Consider the following 22,070-nt stretch of genomic DNA (forward strand, 5'->3'; position numbering starts at 1 on the left):
GCAGTCTGAGGATGGCCGCGGCGGCGGCCGGGGGAGCGCCGGGCCCAGCCCCCGGCTCCGCTGGGCCCCCGCCTACCGCTGCGCCGACTTCGGCCGCTCGGGCCCCGCCGCAGGCGCTGCGGAGGCGCGGGGACTCGCGGCGCCGCCAGGCCGCGCTCTTCTTCCTCAACAACATCTCCCTGGACGGGCGGCCCCCGTGCCTGGGCCCGGGCGGAGAGAAGCCCCCGCCGCCGCCCGCCGAGGCCCGCGAACCGCCAGTGCCGCCGCCGCCGGAGCCCCCAGCCGGCTTGCCCGGGCTGCCCGCCAGGACCCCCGCGCCCCAGGGCCTGCTCAGCCCCACGCAGGCGCCCACCGGCCTCGGCCTGGACGGGCAGCGCCAGAGGTGAGTGGGGGCCCAGCCAGGTCAGCCCAGGACGCTGGGTGCGGGGACCGGGACGGGGACGGGGGCGGGGTCAGCCCAGGACCAGGGGTCAGGATTACTTGGGGCCTCATCAGGCCAGGACAAGGGGGTCAGGTGACCTGGGGCCTTGTCCACCCTGGACACAGGGATCAGGGTCACCTGGGGCCTCATCAACCCAGGACACAAGGGTCAGGGTCAACCTGGGGCCTCATCAGGCCAGGACAAGGGGGTCAGGTGACCTGGGGCCTTGTCAGCCCTGGACAGAGGCCAGGACAAAGGGGTTGGGTTCACCTGGGGCCTTGTCAGCCCTGGATAGAGGTTCAGGTGACCTGAGCCCCTGTCAACCCAGGACACAGGGGTCAGGGTCAGCCTGGGGCCTCATCAGGCCAGGACAAAGGGGTCAGGTGACCTGGGGCCTTTTCAGTCTTGGATACAGAACTGGGGGTTCCTGGGCCCGATGAGGGTTTCCTCAGGCCCTGTCAGCCCCCACACGTAGGGTTCATTGTCCCCTGAATTCTCTCAGCCCCTGGATATGGGGTCTGGGACTCCACGTTGTCAGCCCTCTGAAATGGGTTTTAGGGTTCACTCAGCCCTTATTACCTCTGAGACCCTCCAGCCCTGTGGGCTCTGGACATGCTCCCACTCTCATCCATTGGTACCAGTGCCCGGGACACAGGGACACACGGAAAGCCCTGTGCATCTCCTCGAATTCTCTGAACCGGGCCACACCGTCTGTGCCCACCTCCTCAGATGCAGCAAGTGGGCTGGGGTCCTCCTGGCACTGTCACTGACACCTGTTCCTAGAGTCCCCCGCACAGCCAGACCTCCCATCCCATAGCCACTGGTCTCTGGCACCCCTCCTCTACCTGTCACTTCCCTGCTGATGCCCGCTCTCCCCCCCATCACTCTCAGCTCGGTACCCTTGGGCCTGTCACACCTTAGGTTTACCATTGCTCCCCCTGCCTTGATTCCATTTCTGGGAACTACCTCAGCCCATCCCAGGGCAACCCCAACCATGAGCCCTGCCTGTCTCAGCGTGTGCCCCCTGCCCAGATGGCCCCTCGCCGCCCGACACCCTGTGTCCTTCCCCCAGAGACCATAGGCCCTGGGTGACCCTGCCTCCTGCGCCCCGGGGCTGTCCCACCCCACCCCGCAGCCCTCACCTCCGGGAGTGACTGTGGGCTCTGGGCCTAGGACTGGCTGCTTGTTGTTGCAGTTCCTTTTCAAAGGGAGCCACTGTCCACAGGTCCAAGTGCCTGCTGGGCCGCTGTTCCCAGAGGCAGCCCCTGCAGGTAGGTGTGCACCGAAGGGGGCTGACACAGAGCTCTTGGGTCAAGGCTGGCATGGCCTCCTTGGTTACCTAGAGGTCATCAGAGTCGCCCCACACCCCTGGTCTTCAGGCAGGTTGAGGCATTGCTTTCCTCTAAGGTCTTTGGTTGGGGAAGTTTGGGCCCAGAACACAGCACTCTGTCCTCAAAGACGATGACGTCACATGCAGGTTGCATCACACGCAGGTCGCAGAGCACTCCATCCTTGGAAGTGTTCCTGGCCGTAGCCAGGCTGAGGGCGCCTGCAGACCCAGACCTGTCCACAAGATGTCCCCCCACGGACATGCCTGGCCACTGCTCCAGGGAGGGTCAGAGGGGTGATTGGAGCAGAGGGATGGATTTGCCTGAATATGGCAGCCAGGCCCCATGCACTTGGCATGGCCAGCTCCTTCAGGAAAGCGGGAGAGATGGAACTAGGTGGCGACTCTCCAGGGCGGAGGGGCAAGGCCCCAGGGTGTGGGCTCCATGGGAAGTGGGCTCTCCCCAGCGGGCTGAGCCCTGCAGGTGTGCTGGGCTTCTCCCTCACTCTGGGCCCTGCTGTTTGACATGGAAGCAGCTTTCTCCCTCAGTCCTGCATGTGAGTGTCCAGAACCGGATGGTGACGCCAGGCAGACCGGGTGCTGTCGTAGGCCCTCCTTCCACAGAGTTCATGCACTTCTGTGTGCACCAGGCCTGGCATGGAGTGGAGCCCACTCCAGTGGAGGGAGGCAGGGCATGGCGATGCTGCGGGAAAGCGCCTGTAACTGAGAAAGCACCCCCTGCAGGCCCAGAGCCTCCGTGGTGACAGTCCTGAGTGCAGCATGCTGCCCATGTGCAGCACATCCCTGCCCTGTGGGATCCTAGAGGGTGTGCTGTGGCTGGCATCCCTGGCACAGGATGGGACACGGCATGGGCTGGGTGCCTGGGGTCCTCCTGCCATACGCACCATGGGCCCGAGCGCCCCCACCCCTTGCCTCACCCAGGGCGGTCTCCTCCCTTCCCTCCTCCTCGGCCCCCACGTCCCTGTTCAGGTCTTTCCTGAACCCCACTCTGTTCCTGGTGGGGAGGCATCCCTCCTGGGGCTCTGCTGCCAAGTTCGTGGTGCTGACCTTGGGTCCGAGGGCCGTGGCCCCTCCCCTGATAGGCAGCCCCCAGTGTGAGGACATCCGTTTCTCCCTGTGTTCCCTGGGCCTGGCTGCTGGGCAAGGGAAGTGTGGCTACCCCAGCAAAAGGGGCTGCTAGCTCCTGGCTCAGGAGTTCTAGGATGAATTGGTTTCAGCAAATGGAGAGAATTCTGAAAGTCCTGAAGGTAGCCCTGATGTTGGTCTCGTGAGTGTGGTGGTTTGACCTAGGCTCTGGGAAAAGACTTGGCTTAGAATCCCGGCTGCACTGTGCAATACCTCTGTGACCTTGAACAGGTGACATGGCCTCTCTGAGCCTCAATCTCCTCTGAGAATCAGGTTCCCACTAAGCACGGCCTTCCTGAGGTCAGAGGTCAGATGCGTGCCCAGGGCTCAGTGAGGTATGTGGCAGGAGTCAGTGTGAGGTGAGGAGAGCCTCTTTTTTTTTGAAACAGGGTCACTCTCTGTCTCCCAAGCAGGAGTGCAGTGGCACAATCACAGCTCACTGCAGCTTCTACCTCCTGGGCTCGAGTTATCCTCCTGCCTCAGCCTCCAAGTAGCTGGAACTATAGGCGCACACCACCACACCCTGCTAAGTTTTTATTTTAGCAGAGATGGGGTGTCACTATATTGTCTAGGCTGGTCTTAAACTCTGGCTCAAATGATCCGTCTTAGCCTCCCAAGTGCTGGGATTTCAGGTGGGAGCCACCACACCCAGCCAAATGGAGCCTCCTGTTACAACAAGGCTGCTCAGGGAACAGTCACATCTCAGTCCCTAATAGTTTTTCTTTCCCAGGGAGGCTCAGCCTGGTGTGGCACTTTGTGTTGAGCCAGTGGGTGAATCATTAGAATCTCTGTTTTCCTCACAGAACTTCCAACCAGGTTTATTTTCACTTTTAACATTGCCATTGCCTAATGTCCAAAAGCAAGCAGGATCTCTGGGCCTCCCCAGCTGGGTTTGAGCAGGTGCCGGGGTGCTCCATCTGCAGCCTCCTCCCCACCGACTCCTCCCCCAAACCCGGCGGCTCACGGCACCAGCGTGGCCTCTCCCAGCTCTGGAGGCCAGAAGCCCAAACTCAAGGTGTGGACAGGCCCACACTCCCTCTGCAGGCTCCAGGGAGGATCCTTCCTGCCTCTTCCTACTTCTGGTGGCTCCAGCCGCTCCTGGGCTTGTGGCTCCATTTTCTGCCTCCGCCTCCGCCTCCGCGCCTCACTGTTCCTGCGTGTCTGTGTCTCCCCGTGGTGATTTCCTCACAGGGACACCAGTTGTTGGATTAGGACTTACCCCGTGACATCTTAACTTGATGACATCTGCTAAGACCCTCTTTCCATCTGAGGTCCCATTCACAGATGGGACTTTACCCTCTCTTGGGGGCGATACAGTTTAACCCACAACAGCCCTTGGTGAGTGTCACAGCGTTAATGAGGTGGGAGTGGCATCCCCTCAAGCAAACAAGTTTCCCCGAATTGCAGACAGATGTGGCCCGGCAAAGAGCCGGCATGCAGCCATCAGCAAGCAGAGCCCCCAGTTCTGGAGGGTGTGTGCCGAGATGCATCTGGGGAAAGGCCTGGGCCCCGGGCTGGGCTGCAGCTGTGGGACAGGCTGCTGTCTGGGCCAGGAGCCACTCAGCATTGCCAAGCTGCTGTCCAAGTTAAACCAATTTCAGCCTGGCATCTGGCGCCTTGTTTACAAGCCTGATTTGGGGGTTTCTTGCTCTCCAGCTGGCAAGTAGCTGACGGTGGTCAGCTGAGGCCAGAGCCTGGGGGCCCATCTCCCATCGCAACCCAGAGGCCACGCGACACCTCCCACTCCGCCCAGCCCCGGGACCCCATATGGATGCTTTCGCTGGGTGAGGCAACAGAGAGTGCTGGACTTGGGACCAGCCACGCATTCAACGGCTGTGCCCCAGGGTCCATGGCGTGCCAGGTGCCCAGGCCAGGGGGTGGGGCTGGGGGTGGTCAGACAAGACCATTGCCCACTCTTGGAGCTGGGAGCAGCCGAACACCACCACTGCCCATGCCTTCCTGGCGAGGGAGGGTTCCAGTCTCCCCGGTGCTGGAGCGGGCACGCCATGGGACAGAAGCGCAGTCATTTGGCAGAGGCTCCCAGCTATCCTCACGTTGTCGGACCTACTGTCAAGATCACTTCAACGGCCCCTTCACCCAGCCGGGCCTCCTGAGTGCCCTCTGAGCCTCACGGCGGCTCCTGCACACAGCTTTGGGTTTCTAATGGGGCTGGGGTCTTCAGGCCTCAGCCCTTCTGGGCATTTCTTCCGTTACAAAGGAAAGGAAATGTACCGAACACTAGAAACAGTATTTAATAGCCGATTTCTCTTCCTGTCTGTGAGCATGACTTTGGGTGGAGGCATTGGTGGCCCGCTGTTTAGTGCTGAGAGTGAGGTGTGTCCGCAGATCTGGAGGGCAGCCTTCCTGCCGCCCCAGCCCCCAACCCCTTCTTCCCAAAAGTCAGATGGAGGCAGCTTCGAGCAGGTCGCTGCCATGTGGGGGGAACCACGAGTCGGCGCTGCTGGTCTAACTCTGCCATGGCTGGGCAGGAGCGGGGCCTCCTGGGACTCGGCAGAACCCGCATTTGCCGCAGTGTGTGGGGCGTGGGGTGTGGGGTGTGGGCCTTGCTGAGGGCCTCGTTCTTTCTGCTTTGCTCGCTTGTTCCTGGCATGTTTTGGATGGAGGCGTCCGGTGCATGCAGGATGAGTGAAGCACATGGAACGTGTGCCTGGGCACACCCCATGTAGCCACTCCCCTGCTGAGACAGCTGGCCAGCCGCCCAGCTCCCTGGTGCCCCTCCTCAGCCCCTCCACCACACTGAGACAGTGACTTGTGTCACTACGTGATGAGCCTCTCAACCTGGGTGGCGTCTGTGTGCACGTGCAGCCATGCTGTGCATGCCATCCCTGATCATGCGTGTCCTGCCTCCTGCTGACGGGCATGTGTGCTGCTCCCAGCTAGGTGTGAGGTGGTGCATCTGTACATGCATGATCCTCTCCGTGTCTGCCAGACACACGGACACCTCTCTGTGGAGCCCGGGGCGAGCAGGGGTCCATCTCATGGGTTCCCAGCCCATCCTCCAAAGGAGCCAAGCAGTGGACACTGGCCTGGGTCCCATCTGCACATGCCAGTGCCCGTCCCGTTAGCAGCAGCACCCTGCTGTGGTGCAGTTGTGACAGCCTGGTTCTGGAAGGGAAGCACCTCCCTCGTTCTCCCTCAGCGCCAGCTCCCGTGGAGGCAGAGGGGAAGGGAAGGCCAAAGCGGCGTCCTCCCCACTTGGCCGCCCTGCCCTGCACCCGTGGGCAGGCACCTCCTTCAGCATTGTCAGAGTCTTCTGGACTCAAACCAAACAACGTGACCTGCAGCAGGGCCAGGTTCAGAAAATGAACCCCTGAGAAACCGCGGAGAGCAGCCGCCGTTCCAGCTGACGCAGCCGCCGTTCCAGCTGACGCAGCGGGAGCGGTGCCGCCGGGTGCAGCCCCCGCCATCCACATGGGCTCAGGTCCCCACTCTGTTTCTTACCAGCCATGTCTTCTTGGGCAAGTTGCTAAACACCTCCGTGCCTCAGTTTACCCACCCGTGAAATGAGGGTCAGAATGCTGCCTCCCTCCTAGAACTGTGCAGATCTAGTTTACTAATAAGATGCTTACAAAGAAGAAAGGAGAAGGAAATTACAGAGAAAAATCTGCAGAAGAACCCGCTGGGAACAGATTTTAAAGCGTGGTAGAGAGAAACCCATCATTCCTGCAGCGACCAGAAAATCATGGAGGAGCTGGGCCAGCCGGCAGCAGCGTCAGCCTCCCCCCTGCAGTTCCTCTGCATCCTGGGCCAGAGGCTCCAATGGTGTTGCCAGGCAGGCTGCCACGGGGCCCCCGGCTTCTGCTGGGGCCCCCACGGGCCTCCGAATGAGGTCCCAGGCATGCACATACCCAGGCATCCCCTGGTAATTCCCCGTGAGAAGGGGCTTCCAGAAAGACACACAGGCTGGTCCTCAGGGCCTCCAGGCCCAGCCTTGTAGGGCAGGACACACAAACACCTATCTGGGGACAGTCCCCAAATCTCCTCCTTCACCGGCTTCTTTCCCCAGTACGGGCCCTGCCCGTCCAGCCTCCGGTGGGCTCTTCTTGGGGCAGCCTGCCCACCCTCACCCATCACAGGCCAGCACTCACTCACCTGGGCTTCTCGGGACAGCCAGCATCTGCCACATACCCCCTCAGCATGCAGCTGGGTGCTGTGCCCCTCCGCTGCCCTCAGAGCCTGCTGCCTGCCCTAGCTCCTCCTTCCCCACCCACCCTACTCTCCAGGCCAGCCCACTGCATCCCCAGCCCCTCCTGGTCCCATCGCCCAAGTGCTCTCTTCTGGCCAGCTGCTCACCTACCTTCTGCAGCCATCCGGCTGGTCCCCTGCCCCTACCTCCAGCTGGGACTGGACGGTTGCACAGTTGTGTCTGGTGATGGGGCCAGTGTGAGGCACCAGGCGTTTTACTGGATTTTCTGTTTTCAATCCTAGCTTGTTTTCAACAAGCTCTTGTTGCCTTTGCCTTTTAAAAGATTTTAATTACATCTTAAGTTCCTGACTTCAAACTGTACTTGGTACTCCCTACAACCACGTTCTTTTTCACTTTCAGTACAGTATCCAACAAATTACAGGAGCTGTTTCCCACTTTGTTATAAATACGGTGGCTCACGCCTGTCATCCTGGCACTGGGAGGCCGAGGCCTGTGGATCATTTGAGGCTCGAGACCAGCCTGGCTGACACGTTGAAACCCCGTCTCTACTTAAAATACAAAAATTAGCCAGGAGTGGTGGCAGGCACCTGTAATCCCAGTTATTTGGGAAGCTGAGGAGGGAGGATCGCTTGAACCTGGGAGGTGGAGGTTGCAGTGAGCCGAGATCAAGCCCCTGCACTCCAGCTTGGATGACAGAGTAAGACTCGGTCTCAAAAAAAAGATAGGCTTTGTGTGAGATGACTTTGCCCAGCTGCAGGCAAGTGCAAGTGTTCTGAGCCTGTTGAGTTTGGGCTGAGCTGTGATGTCCATAGGTAGGTGTATTAAGTTAACTTGCGACTCTGTATTTTCTACTTAGGGTGGTTTTATCAAGACCTGACCCCGGCTGGGCACGGTGGCTCACACCTGTTATCCCAGCACTTTAAGAGGCCAAGGTGGGCAGATCACTTGAGGTCAGGAGTTTAAGACCAGCCTGGCCAACATGGTGAAACCCCATCTCTACCAAAAATACAAAAATTAGCTGGGCGTGGTGACAGGCACCTGTACTCTCAGCTACTCGGGAGGCTGAGGCAGGAGAATTGCTTGAACCTGGGAGGTGGAGGTTGCAGTGAGCCAAGATCGCACCACTGCACTCCAGCCTGGGCAACAAAGCGAGACTCTGTCTCAAAAAAAAAAAAAAAAAAGGACCCGACCCCATAATCAGTCCAGCATTTGTTTTAAAAAAAAAAAAAAAAAAAAAGGGGCTAGGCGCGGTGGCTCACACCTGTAATCCCAACACTTTGGGAGGCCGAGGCAGGCAGATCATGAGGTCAGGAGATCGAGACCATCCTGGCTAACATGGTGAAACCCTGTCTCTACTAAAAATACAAAACAGTTAGCTGGGCGTGGTGGCGGGAGCCTGTAGTCCCAGCTACTCAGGAGGCTGAGGCAGGAGAATCGCTTGAACCCGGGAGGCGGAGGTTTCAGTGAGCCAAGATGGCACCCACTGCACTCCAGCCTGGGCTACAGAGTGAGACTCCATCTCAAAAAATAAATAAATAAAATAAAATATGGTGGCTCACGCCTGTAATCCCAGCCCTTTGGGAGGCCGAGGCGGGCGGATCATTTGAGGTCGGGAGTTCAAGACCAGCCTGGCCAACATGGTGAAACCCCGTCTCTACTAAAAAATACAAAAAACTTAGCCAGGTGTGGTGGCGGGCACCTGTAATCCCAGCTACTTGGGAGGCTGAAGAGGAAGGATTGCTTGAACCCAGGAGGCGGAGGCTTGCAGTGAGCTGAGATGGCGCCCCTGCACTCCAGCCTGGGCGACAGAGCGAGACTCCATCTCAAAAAAAAAGAAAAAAAATGACAGCATCAATGTTGGCCTCAAGGTGACAGCCTTGGTACCAACCAGGACTACACTGGCTGTGTGACTTGGGCAGAGGCCAGGCCTCTCTGTGCCACTTGTTGAGTGGGTGTGGCTGTCACTACCCCTACTGTGAGCCGTCAAGTGTTGGTGAGGTGGTGACTGTGGCACTCTCGCTGGCACAGGCAGCACCCACTGTGGGACTGTGGCTGTGCCCAACCCGGCGCCTTAGGACAAACACTGGCTCTCGGTGGGAGGCTCCTGGCGAGGGCATGGTGTGGGGACCTGGACTCCAGGCCGGCTCCACCAGAGAGGGGGCCTGAGTGTAAGCCAGGGTCCTGCTGGGGGAAGGCCCGTGGGACCCTGATGATGGCGCTGGCCTGGCACCTGAAGGGTTCCCAGAAGTGACCCCCAGCAGTACACCTGCCCTTGCCCAGGAGTCCAGATTGGCTCACACTTAATAAAAAGGCTACTGTTGACACGCTGAGAATACCCCATGCCAAGCCCGGGGGCCAAGTTGCTCTGCCATCACCACCACCGCCATCACCATTGCCACCATCACCACCGTCATCACCATCACCACCGCCACTGTCACCACCGCCATCACCACCACCGCCATCACCACTGTCATCATCACCACCGTCACCGCCATCACTGCCACCATCACCACCGTCATCACCATCACCACCGCCACTGTCACCACCATCACCACTGTCATCACCACCGTCACCGCCATCACTGCCGCCATCACCATCACTACCGCCACTGTCACCACTGCCATCATCACCACTGTCACCACCACCACCAACCGCTCCCCTCTGGGGGCCAACAGCCCTGCAGGGCAGGCAGGCTCCTCAGACGTGCCACGCCACGTCGCCCCATCATTGTCATTGCAATTGGAGTGGTTTTCCAATACTGCAACATTGCATCAACTGGCATTGGACCTTATCTCCTAAGCTATGTTTTTGGAATGCCTTGGTGCCCAGGCACACATGTTCATGGCTCCCAGTATAAGGGAGAGAACAAAGCTTTGGAGTCCCGGACAGACCCGGGTTCAAGACACAGCTCTGCGCTTGGAGTTGCGTGGCCCTGAGAGTTACTGAACCATGTCATGTCTCCACATCAGGATGGCCTCACTTGGTCCTGAGGGTCGAGGGTCTGAGGAGCAGTGGGCATTGTGTCCTGAGGGGGTGTTCAGGGAAGTGTGTCGTACAGTCATTCAGCCAACAAATATCTGCCTGCACGTTTCACTTATGGGAAACACCTGGGAGACTCCTGAAGTCCAGGCAGGAGGGCAGGCACTGAGGACAGCAGTGAACGGGGACAGACCCTGCCCCATCCATGGGGCCGGCACTTTGGAAAGGGAGGCAGACGGCAGGTGGGTGGTGAGGCGGGGACACCTCCTTGCTGTAGTGACCAGTGCCATGAGCAGGTCACAGAATAGCGCGACCTAGGCAGCCTCCCTCAGGGCCACCTGTGAGCCAAAAAGTTCAGAAAGAGGTGGCCACCGGAAGAGCAGGAACACAATGTTCCAGACTGAGGAGGAGCCCCCGTGACGGCGCTGAGGTGGGAGGGTGTGGCTGATGCAGAGAGCTGCGAGCCACGGGAAGGTGGCCTGAAAGCAAGGGCTGCCTGGTGCCCACCCCGCCTGCCTGTGCCATGGTGCCCCGATGCCAAGTTGTGCTTCAGGGAGGGGCAGGTAGCACCAGCCTCAGGCAGCGCTGGGTGGGATGGGCCTGTCAGAGCTGGTGGTGCCCCTGGCAGGATGTTGCTTGGGGCCGAGTGACCCTTGGTGGGCAGGGCAGGTTGGCGTGCTGTGCTGCGCTATGCTGTGCCTGAGGAACCTGTCCCCAGGGCCACTGGTCCCCAGAGAAGAGCTCAGTGCCTCTGAAACAGGAACCTCTCGAGGCATGCGGTGCCCCTCCTCCCCGTGTCAGTCTGCGCAGGCTCTGGAAGCCCCTTGGCCTGTGGGTGTGCAGCTGCGCTGGAGAGTGGCCCTTCCCTGCACGGCGGGCGGTGCTCGGTTTCTGGCCACAAAGGCGGTGCCTGGGCTGGTGGCCCCATGCCTGTTTTGAGGCCCCATTGTCATCTTGCAGGAAGCGAGTCACGTCCCAGCGCTGCTCCCTGGAGTTTCTGGAAGATGCCGTGGGATGTGCTCCAGCACAGAGGTACACGCCCCCGACTGCCCCGAGCTCTACAACTCCACTCGGGCTGCCACTGACCCCTGCAGGGCCAGAGGGTCCTGGGAGGACAAGAGCGACCTGTGTCCTTTGCCTTGCAGAACCAAACACACATCTGGATCACCAAGACATAAAGGCCTGAAGAAGACCCACTTCATCAAGAACATGAGGCAGTACGACACCAGGAACAGCAGGTATAAGGCCGAGCCAGGAGCTGGCCAGGGCTGTGGTCTCCAGAGGCCCACAGGGTCCTGCCCGTGTCAGCCAAGCAATCTTCCCTCTGCTCCCAAGACTTCCGCCCGCTCCACATCCCACACCTCTAGAGGCAGACCCTCCTCCCCACCACACTCTTTGCTCCACATCAGCCAAGCACCACGGGTCCCTGGTGTCACCACAGCGAGGTCATCCTCTCTGGGCTCCCACGTGAAGGGCCACGTGTGGACGCCAGCGTCCAGCAACAGTGCTGACATGAAGGAAAATTGGAGACACAGAAACGGGCGTGGCTGTGAGATGCGTGGCGAGGAGGGCTGGGCTTTGCTGGGGGCACGGAGGAGAGGCTGCCCAAAGCTGGCGGAGGGCCGCAGCCGTGCCCAGGTGCACCCTGAGAGACTGTGTCAGGGTGTCTCAGTGTCAGGGTGTCTAGGGGGTGTTCCTGTGGCCCCGTACTCCCCTCACTGCATGTCCTGAGGTGTCCTGAGGTCCAGAGCGCTCCCTTCCTTCTGGAGTTCCCCCTGCCGGGCATCCTCCTTATGGTGACTGTGGGTCTGAACGGACCCTTCCTCCCCGTCAGTCCTATACAGCTTCCAGCAGACATGAGTGCCAGCCCTGGCTCCCGTCATCCAAGCCAGAGAGGGGGAGAAGTTCTCCCGCTGTTGTCCCCTTGGTGAGACCCTGGGCCCAGGCAGGGCAGAGCCAGTGTCTAAGGGAGGAGAAACAGTGGCTCCTGCCTGTGCTCCCTGGCCCGGAGCCTAACTGCTCGAGCACCTTGGAAGGGAGCCTTCGGGCCAGCCTCTCTGTGGACCTGGATCAGGCCCTCTCTGGTGGCATTGAGCCCTGCACCACCGAGGACCACTGAGGTCTGGCTTGAGGCAGCCCTTGGCCTCGCCATCCTGTCCCCTCTGGCTGCCTCTCATCTCTGAATGAGCCAAGATCCTGAGGTGAGGCCGCCAGCCCCACCCGCACTGGGTCAGGGAGGAGCCTTCAGGATGTCACTGCTGTGCCTGCCCACGTGCAGCCATGTCCCAGGGAGGGGCACCCTGGTAGCTCCTGTAGGGAATCCACTCTGAGAGCTTGGCGGGGCCAGGCTTAGTGGCTCTGGCCACCCGGCCTCCTGGGCCCAAGTCCCCTTGGGCAGCATGGGCAGTCTCCCAGCACCTGAATTTAGGCAGAAGGAATTTTCCATGGAAATGTCTGTAGCTCTGGAAGCAGCAGCACCTTGACCCCTGCCCCCCAGCCCCTGTCTCCCCTGACTCTGACTCTGTCCCCCTGCAGGATTGTGCTCATCTGTGCCAAGCGGTCCCTGTGTGCAGCCTTCTCAGTCCTGCCCTATGGGGAAGGCCTGCGGATCAGGTGAGTACTCAGCCCTTGCCTTGCATGCGGTATGCGTCTGGGCAGAAGGCAAGGCCTGGTCCCCACTAGGCCCAGGAGGCATCAGAGGGCTCTGCGCCCCCAGGTGAGGCTGCGTCCCCATCAGGCTGCCCCTGGGCTCATGTGAGGCTCAGCACGTCAACCTCCACCAAAGCTCCTCAGGAACCTGGGGCCGTTTCAGGTCCTCATTCTCCAGAGGGGCCGGTTTCTGTTCACGCTGTCGATGTACAGGTGGCCGGGCTATCCCACCTCCTGTGGACAGAGCCACATGGCCCTGTGACCATCCAGGCAGTTGTATCCGTGCGTAATTCAGGGAAGGAGGAAACAGCTGTGGGGTGGGGATTATGTGTAGCCCTGGCTTAAAAACAGTGGTGGAGAAACCTGACCAGGCGTGGGCACATGCACCTGGAGGGCTAGTGAAGGTGGGCACTGCCCCGGGGGCTCTACCAGCCGGTGCCTGTACTGGGAAAGTGGAGCTCAAAGACCCCCCTTCCATGAAAGCACTCCTGATGTGCACCTTCCTGGTCACACCAGTGCCGCCTTTCTTTCCCGAGGGGTTGTGCTGACATTGTTCCTGAGCGCACCTTGGGCCAGCAGACAGGTGGGCTGGGCGGCCGGAGCCTGAGTTCAACGCAGGCCACAGCCCCTTGCCTCTCCCATGTTTGCAGTGACCTGAGGGTGGACAGCCAGAAGCAGAGGCACCCGTCTGGTGGTGTCTCTGTGTCTTCCGAGATGGTCTTTGAGCTGGAAGGCGTGGAGCTGGGAGCAGATGGGAAGGTAAGAGCCTCTTTGCAGGCAGACACCCAGCGCCATCAGGGCCAGGCAGGCAGGTGGGAGCAGTCCCACACGTCAGTGCCCACAAGGCAGACATGGAGCTGTGCTTCATTCCACGTAAAACGCAAGGGTGGAGTGGATGTGGGCCCGTGCAGCCCTAAGAACACGGCCCTGGAGCCCATCAGACTCCCCCGGCAGCCTGGCCGTGCCTGAGGTCTGCTCTGCCGCACTACAGCCAGGTGCTCCTGGACACCTCCCCGCTGCAGGGTGGGGCTCGCCAACCCTCCAGCTTCTGTGCTGGTGGTCAGTGGTCTTCAGAGGCAGGGAGAACGTTACAGGCTGCAGAACCCAGATAGAGCACAGTGGTGTTCTGGAATGTTCTAGCTATGTGAGAAGCAGCGTCTGGCTCAGGTGCAGCCTCAACGGCTTGATCTGAGTTGATCCCTTCATTTTCCACACAGGGCTCCCGGCGTGTGCCTCTGGGCTTCCTGCAGCGGGAGGCAGGCAGAGCTCACTTTGCCCTCTAGTCCCAGGAAGCAGAGCTGAGGCCAGATGCGTTTGCTTTTCTAGGTCGTGTCTTATGCAAAGTTCCTGTACCCCACCAACGCCCTGGTCACACACAAGAGTGACAGCCATGGCCTGCTACCCACACCTCGGCCCGGTGTCCCCCGGACTCTGCCAGGGTCAAGACATAAACCTGCCCCCACCAAATCAGCACCAGCCGGCACAGAACTAGGTAGCCCACGTGCCTTAACCACAGCCCGGAACAGGGTGGCCCGCGTGCCTTAACCATGGCCCAGGGACTGCAGCAGCACCAGCAAGCTCCTTTCAATCTGTAGCCCTCTGTGCACGATGGAGCCTGGGGAACAGGGTCAGGGGGCGGCCACTCAGGAGAGGAACAGCTCCACACTGAATTGCTGGCCCTGGGCTTGGCCTGAGCCGGGCAGTGGGGAGGAGCTGCATCCACAGATGACTCCAGGGAGGGCCTCTCCTCTCAGGACATCCTTTTCTTGGTCTAAGCCCTGGGCCCTTCGGGAGAGCAAGAACCATGACCTGGAGCCCCTCCCCCGCTTGGCCTTGTCCCGCCATGGCACCGGCCTGCCAGACCTTGGGGCTAGATGGGTACTGCTCAAGCCTCCTGGTGGGTCAGGGGCTGCCTCTCTTACAGGGAGTGACGTGGGGGACACCCTGGAGTACAACCCCAACCTCCTGGATGACCCGCAGTGGCCATGCGGCAAGCACAAGCGCGTCCTCATCTTTGCTTCGTACATGGTGAGTGCCCTCTCCTGGGGCCTGGGCACAGGCCACTGCACACCTGTCCTCGCTCAGGGCGTGCAGGGCAGGCTGTGGGCAAAGCCGCCCCAGGGGCATGACGTGCCCCCATCCCAGATTGCAGCACCAGACAGTGGTGGTGTACAGGGCAGGCCAGGGAGCAGTGCTGGCCACTCCAGCTGGGGTCAACCTTTGCCCTTCAGCCCTCGGCACCTGGCAGCCTGGCTGTCCCCACACCAAGCATGCATGGGCTCTGGGGTTCTCTCTTGAGCCGTTCTCAGAGATTCGGGGCCTCTCAAGCCACACCTTATGCATGTTTGCAAACCCAGGATGGTAAGAAATCCATTGTGGTACCGGGCAGGTGGGACCCATGGACTGTGGAAGGGGCCAGCCCAACCCTGTCCACTGTCTGTTGCAGACCACAGTGATAGAATATGTGAAGCCCTCAGACCTCAAAAAGGACATGAACGAGACCTTCAGGGAGAAGTTCCCACACGTCAAACTGACGCTGAGCAAAATCAGGAGGTGAGGACACCCTCTCAGACCATCTCATCGTCCTGGGAGGCTCTGCCAGCCTCTCCAGTTTCTGGTAGATTCTCTCTCCAGCTTGACAAGTCTAGCCGCTGCCCGTCCTCAACCCCCTCCCGCCATCTGACCAGGCCCCCAGCAGCAGCTCCCCAACCTCCACCGCCCGCCAAGCCAGGCCCCCCGCGGCCCCATCACACTTCATCCCCCCACACACCACCGGGCCTCTCAGCCAGACCCTCTCAGCAGCCCAGGATCTTTGTAAAACTCGAGCGGGACAAGGCCTCTCTTGTGCCCGGCCGCTCCCAGTGTGTGTATTTTACTGAGCAGGTTCCGTGGTCCTTCCCCTGGCCCACAAAGCACCCCCGCCCAGGCATGCTGGGTGCTCACCAAGACCATCCACGTGCCTCTGCTCTCACATCTTGCCACACTGAGAACTCCTGTGACCAGAGGAAAGTGAGCCGAAGGCAGCAGAACTGCTGGGCTCACTTTGGACTCCTGGCCACGGCCCTGTACTGGGGGCCTGCCCTGCCTGGCCTCTGCCCCAGTGTTCCAGAGGGTGGCTCACCCCACACCCCAGCACCTCCCTTCAAGGCTTTTCCTAAAACTGCCCCTCATTAGAGGCCACTGCCCCCCACCAAGAGCAGGGCCTGTCCTCTGTGGCTCCACCCACCAGGCACAGGTGGGACCTGCTGTGGGCGCCCACCCAAGGGAGGGGGGAAGCCAAGACCCAGCCTGCCTGTCGCTGCCCTTGCACCCTGCCCTGGGCATTGCACATGGTATAGTGGAGCGTACCGCCCTGAAGGATACAGTGGTGTTTCTTGCAGCTCAAAGCCACATTGCTCGAGCCTCGTTGGTGGTGGCAGGGGGCTGCCTCCTCAGCCCCAGCCAGAGCCCCAGGGACATGGCTTCTGTCTTAACCCACAGCTTAAAGCGGGAGATGCGGAGCCTGTCGGAGGAGTGCAGCCTGGAGCCCGTGACGGTGGCCATGGCCTACGTGTACTTTGAGAAGCTGGTCCTACAGGGCAAGCTCAGCAAACAGAACCGCAAGCTGTGCGCCGGCGCCTGCGTGTTGCTGGCCGCCAAGATCAGCAGTGACCTGCGCAAGAGCGGTGTGAAGCAGCTCATTGATGTGAGTGCTGGGTTCCACAGGCGCTGCAGGCAGGGTCATGACATCCAGCCAGGGCCACTGCTGGGATGGGGCTGGCTGGGCAGGAAACGTGGAAGAGGGAAGGCTCCCATGTAACCCTTCTCTCTCTCCTGCAGAAGTTAGAAGAAAGGTTTCGATTCAACAGGCGTGACCTCATCGGGTTTGAGTTCACAGTGCTCGTGGCCTTGGAGCTGGCCCTGTATCTTCCCGAGAACCAAGTGTTACCTCATTACAGGCGCCTCACCCAGCAGTTCTAGCAGAGGCTCCACAGAAGGCTCAGGGCACCGGGGTGCACTTGCCAGCCAGGGAGGTGTCTCACTGAAGCCCCGCGCTGCCTCCTGCCAGTGCCCCCAGCACCCGCCAACAGGAGGCACCTGGCCTCCGCTGGTACAGCTCTCCTGTTTGCATCTTTGCTGTTTCCTTGGAAAGTGACGTCGCTTTCATCCCCAAATGCACTGTCCCTCCAAGGAGATTTCCGAGAATTCGCCTGGATTTTTACGTAACTAAATGTGGGGTTTTGTTATTGGTATTTTTTTCACGTGCCTCAGACCAGCCTGGCACCAGGATGTTTGTTCACGGCGTGTAGCAGTGAGCCGGCTGCAGTGTCTCTCCCCACGCCTCGCCTTCTGTAAACCACCGCAGCCACCACAGCGTTGGGGTGGAGATCTGGGTTTCTAGACCTCACTGAACACACTGAAATGGCTGAGTTTAACTTATTTAGGCATTCATCGTGGAGATTTGGTTTTTCGGGTGTGGATTCCTCAGCAGCATCTCCCAACATCGACTGTGCTGCTGGCTCCCTCAGCCACCGAAGCTGAGTTCCTCGAGAGCTTTCTCCGCCCACCTCACTGCATCCCAAATGGAGCTTTTGGTGTCCAGTTAAACTAGCGGGAGCAGTCTCCTGATTTATCTTGATCTCATTCTTGGACTCTTGGTCCTCTGTTCTTCAAACATCGTGTCACTGTGAAATCCTGACGCCTTTGTGTCCTACAGACCAACGGTGCAACAGACAGCTGCCCATCCCATGCCATGCTCTACCCTCTGCCTCTCACCAGGAGACACTCTGGGCCTCCAGGACAATCGCTGCTTGCCGGCTCTTATTTTTCTAAGCAATATTGTGGAGAAAAATAACGTATTTATTGGGATTTGGTTTTTGGGTCTTTTTTTTTTAAGGGAACAAAAAATGGTTAAATGAGGTCTGCTAAAGTTGACCTGAAAACACACTTGAGCCTCAGGCAGGAGGGCACTGACCACACCCCACACAACCTCCAAGGGTCAGTGCATCAGTCTTTTTCTTCTGAGGCAGGAAACAGGTGCTGTCTTGGCCACCTCAGCCAGGGCAGCCCACCATGCTAAAAGGACTCCAAGTGGTGGTCAATGTCCCTTCTGTGCAGGGCCCCATCTCTAGCTTTTCCACATCTGTCTGAAGTTCTTGCAACAAATTTTACATGGTCCAGCACTCCAGCTAGCTGCCTCATCAAAACACTGAATAACCAAGGACTGCTGAGTTTTTCTTCATGGGTCAGCTGGTCTCAAAACTGGCCACTGCCTCAGCCACCAAGCTTTTTCCTACCACTACTTTAAACCTCCCTGGCCCTGGAAGGACTCTGGGATGACTTTGTCTCTAGCCCATTACAATACATTCTATGCTATTTGCACAGACTGGTGCTTCTGCAGAAAGGGGATGCCAATTCTGGTGATCACAGAACTCTACCAGCAACTCCACCTGATCCCAGCAGTGGTGCAGGACAGCTGCCAGCACCCACCTGGCCCTCCTTTTCCACAGCCACTCACTGGGGTTGAGACCCAGAGATGGCTGGTGTGTAGGAGAGACTGCAGGATGAGGACAAACCAAAGCCTTTGCCCTTATCTACTGTGGAGCATCCCCTTCTATCAAGCAGCCCTCAGGCCAAGGACGACCCCCTGGAACCCAACGTGCACCCAGAGGGGACTCGACTTCCAAGCTGCTCCCCCATGCTGGGTCCCAGGCAGCTTTCCTCTGAAAAGCAACCTCTCCTGCCACCCAGATCCCATCTCAAGAGCTCACCCATGTAATGAGCATGTAAGGGACTGACTTCCTAATAACTGTTCCAGTTTACAACCTGCCCTCCAGGGACACACGTCTCCATTGTTCTTTCTACACATGAAAGCAAGAAATGGCTGATAAGCACAGTAATTTAAGTTTGTGTATTTATGTAGTGAAAGTTATTAACCAAACCGGTCTATGTGAAGTGTGAAGCCTTCCCTTCAGTATGTCCATTGTCATGATGCCAAGAGCTGCCACTGTGTGGTATTTGAGGATTATTGCAACAAAGCCAGTAGTTAAACCAAACTACACTATCAGCGTGTCATCCCCTAGAACACATCCAGGTGTCGGGAGCTGAGGTGTTCAGCTGGGCTGTGACTCGACAAAACCAGGCCTGGTGCTGCTTCCACGTCGGTAGCAGTTGTGGATGTCAATGTGCATAAGCGAGTCTCTGACCTCAGAACATTTGAGTCATTTTATCTTAGATGTTTCTAAATGGATAATGTATCCTTTAAACCTCGGTTTTGCAATATGTTTCACAGCTTGTCTCCTTTCAACTAACTGGGTACCCTACCCCACCCTTGTCACCCATTGACAGCAAAACTTCAACCCTGAGCCTTCAGACACAGAATGAACCTGCACAGGTAGGTTTTCACTATTTATTTATGACAAATATTCCACTTCCATGATTTTCTCCAGTCAAAAGTTCCTAGAACCAGGGGAAAAGGACATGTTAAGACCACGCCTCTGGAGCAGCCCTAGTCCACTCACTCTGCCCAAATGTGAGCCCCCAACCTTACTTTGAGACGATGCCGTCGGCCTTGGCCAATCGGAGAATGGAATCATCTGACTCACCCTTAAGGAAAAAAAGCACACTAAGAATATTTCCACTCCGGCTGCTTGAAATGACAGAAGGTCAGCTGCACCACCCGCCCATGTCTCTCCCTCGCTGAGCGAATGGAAACAGGCGCAGAAGGGGAGCCACCTCTCCCGAGGGGCAGCCTCCAGCCTGACTATGGCGTGAGATGGGGGGGAACCTCCTAGTGGGAGGCAGGGTCTGCTGCCTGAGTGTTTTCTCAGAGCACCCCTCTTCCACCCCCAAGCAGCAGCAGGCAGCCAGCCCAGCTGACTCAAACTACTCTGCCAACCAATCTACTCAAGCACCATCACATACTAAAATGCGCAGGGTAAAGTCCACGATGTCCCGAAGTGATGAGCAAAGCCCAGGGAACACTCACCATCCTACGAATGGCCCCGCAGATAGCGTAAGTTTTAAACTGGCCGTTAAACCTGCCTGTGACCTTGTCAACCTAGAAAGAGAAAAAGGGTCAGAAACCACTCCCCCAAGTTTGGGAAACACCAATCCTCAAAGCCAGTCTCCGCCTGTACGTTCACCCTAGGGGCTCCTCCACAACGGCACATACATCCCAACCTTCCCGCCTCCCGGGCTCCCAGCTCACCTCGGCCACGTTCATCTGGATGGATGCGTGGTCCTTGGCACCGATGATGCGGTTGCTAGCGGAGCTGTGGAGAAAGGGAGCAGTGAGCAGAAGGGACATGGGGGGTAAAAATGAAAGCGGGCACGCGGAGGGTTGGTAGGGTCTGCATGGAAAAGAGGAACGTCCGGGGAAGGATACGTGAGGGACGTGGCGGGGTAAGGGCAGGAGAGGTGTGGGTGGACAAGGGCAGGCGCGGGGACGCGGTGGTTAGGTAAAAACGGAAGAGGGGCATGTGGGGGGGCGCTCACCATTTCCGCGGCACGTACAGGTCCACGAACTCGCCGGCGTCGTTCTGCATCTCAAGGCTGAGCCTGCGGAGTCACCGCGCGGCGCCGTGAGGACGGCCGGAACCGTGCCCCGGCTCCCGGCGCAAACCCGCCCCTAGGATCACGGCCGCAGCCGCACACCGCGCCCCGCACCCCGTCCCCCGCGTCCAAGTCCCCGCTTCCGCCCCAGCCCCAGCCCCGAGCCCGAAGCCAGCGCCGAACGCCACACCTGCTGCCACCACACCGCGCGCGAGAGAAAAAGGAAGCAGCTAGTTACCCGGCAGAAATATCGGCGGGCAAGGCGGGGCCTCGGCGAGCGCTTCCGGGTCACGCCCCCACAGCGCGTCTGCGCGGTGCGTTCTTGCCGGCGACGCCCTGACGCACTTCCGCTTCCGGCGGAGGAGGCTTTAGGATCCGCCCTATTGACCGTGGGGCGCGGGGCGTCGTTGGGGGTGGTCGGCCTGTGTGGCGTCTTAGCCTATCCCGTGGGTTGTGCCCCACGGACGCAGTCGACCCCTGTGAGCGCCTCGGGAGCCCCGAATGAGCAGCTAGGAGAAGGGGCGGGGACTGAGCCTCGCTGACCGCTGCCGACCGGGCCAGAGATACGGGGTACCCCCCATAGTGCGCCTCCAGCCCCCCGGTCCCTTAACCCTGCGGCCACCTGGGGCGTGGGGCGGTGCTCCTGCCCAGGCACGGAGTCTATGCGAGCGGAGGCCTGCTCCCGTGGTGCCTGCTATTCACACTCCCTCGAGCCGGTGGGCGAAGGACACCCGCAGGATCTCGGCAGAAGAGAAATTCAGACAGTTCCTGAGGGTAGGAAAAGGTCCCGGCCCACCGCGGGGTCAGAAGCACCCGACCGCTCTGCCATCCCGTGTTTCACTAGTCAGACCCTCAGGGCAGGGCATGGGAAGCAGAATGCAAACCGGGGCACCGTTTCCCTGAAGCATTTTGGCCGCATTTGTCATAGTGCTAGAGGTGCATACTCTTGGACCCCGCAAACCCGCTCCTGGGAATTTGCTCCAAGGAAGTAAAGAAGATACAAAGATGGACCCACGAAGTGTGGTCGTTGGTTGTGGGTGGGTTCTTGAGGAAGGCCTTGTTAGCAGCCTGAACCTGTTGCCAGGAGACGCTCCAAGCCGCAGACGGAAGGAGCAGCGGGGCCTATGTTGGGTTCTTCTCTGGGCGGGGGACATGATTCTAAGATATAGAACTAGCCTCAGAAAACTAAGGCCCAATGGCCGGGCGCGGTGGCTCACGCCTGTAATCCCAGCACTCTGGGAGTCGGAGGTGAGTGGATTACCTGAGGTCGGGAGTTCGAGACCTGCCTGGGCGACATGGTGAAACCCCGTCTCTACTAAAAATACAAAAAATCAGCTGGGCGTGGTGGTGGGCGTCTGTAATCCCATCTACTCGGGAGGCTGAGGCAGGAAAATTGCTTGAACCCGGGAGGCAGAGGTTGCAGTGAGCCAAGATTGCACCACTGCACTCCAGCCTGGAGAACAAGAGTGAAACTCCGCCTCAGAAAAAAACAAGGCAAAAGCAGGGAAGGGGCCTGGCCAAGACTAGTGGCAGAACTAGGGCCAAACCCTACAGCCCTCTCCCGGTCCCAACCCCTCCCAATTTCCCCCATCCCATTCCTCCGTGCAGCAGTATTGACTGAGAAGTGCTGATGTCATGCTCATTCCTGGTGCCAAGGGTCCGTTAATGGAGAAAACAGAAATCCCAGACTGTGACACTAACATCTCAGAGTCGCCCCTACGCCACCTTTGTGGGAGTGTGTGTGGCAGTCCCTCACTTAAATGTCCACTTGGAACTTTGTCTTCCAGATGAGACAAGACCCCACAAGGACAGGCTCAGGACCACGAACATCCTACCTCTCCTATAGC

The 22,070-nt window shown here is 59.2% G+C and overlaps 2 protein-coding genes across 2 annotated transcripts; one reads left to right on the forward strand and one right to left on the reverse strand.

The window, feature by feature from the left end:
* On the forward strand, nucleotides 1–18,951 carry CABLES2 (Cdk5 and Abl enzyme substrate 2). Its single transcript, XM_030913909.1, has 10 exons — nucleotides 1–382; nucleotides 11,002–11,073; nucleotides 11,187–11,279; nucleotides 12,577–12,654; nucleotides 13,341–13,449; nucleotides 14,017–14,182; nucleotides 14,615–14,718; nucleotides 15,137–15,243; nucleotides 16,171–16,375; nucleotides 16,510–18,951. The coding sequence occupies exons 1-10, from the start codon at nucleotides 12–14 to the stop codon at nucleotides 16,648–16,650; spliced, it is 1,446 nt and encodes a 481-aa protein (XP_030769769.1). The 5' UTR covers nucleotides 1–11; the 3' UTR covers nucleotides 16,651–18,951.
* A 113-nt stretch (nucleotides 18,952–19,064) lies between these two features.
* Nucleotides 19,065–20,479, reverse strand: RPS21 (ribosomal protein S21). The gene is made up of 6 exons (XM_010365200.1): nucleotides 20,414–20,479; nucleotides 20,167–20,229; nucleotides 19,880–19,943; nucleotides 19,658–19,729; nucleotides 19,220–19,275; nucleotides 19,065–19,128 (listed from the first exon to the last, which is right to left on the reverse strand). The coding sequence occupies exons 2-6, from the start codon at nucleotides 20,214–20,216 to the stop codon at nucleotides 19,119–19,121; spliced, it is 252 nt and encodes an 83-aa protein (XP_010363502.1). The 5' UTR covers nucleotides 20,217–20,229; nucleotides 20,414–20,479; the 3' UTR covers nucleotides 19,065–19,118.
* Between the last annotated feature and the right edge of the window lie 1,591 nt (nucleotides 20,480–22,070).

Source organism: Rhinopithecus roxellana, chromosome 13 (assembly GCF_007565055.1).
Source record: "Rhinopithecus roxellana isolate Shanxi Qingling chromosome 13, ASM756505v1, whole genome shotgun sequence".
Lineage (NCBI taxonomy): Eukaryota > Metazoa > Chordata > Mammalia > Primates > Cercopithecidae > Rhinopithecus > Rhinopithecus roxellana.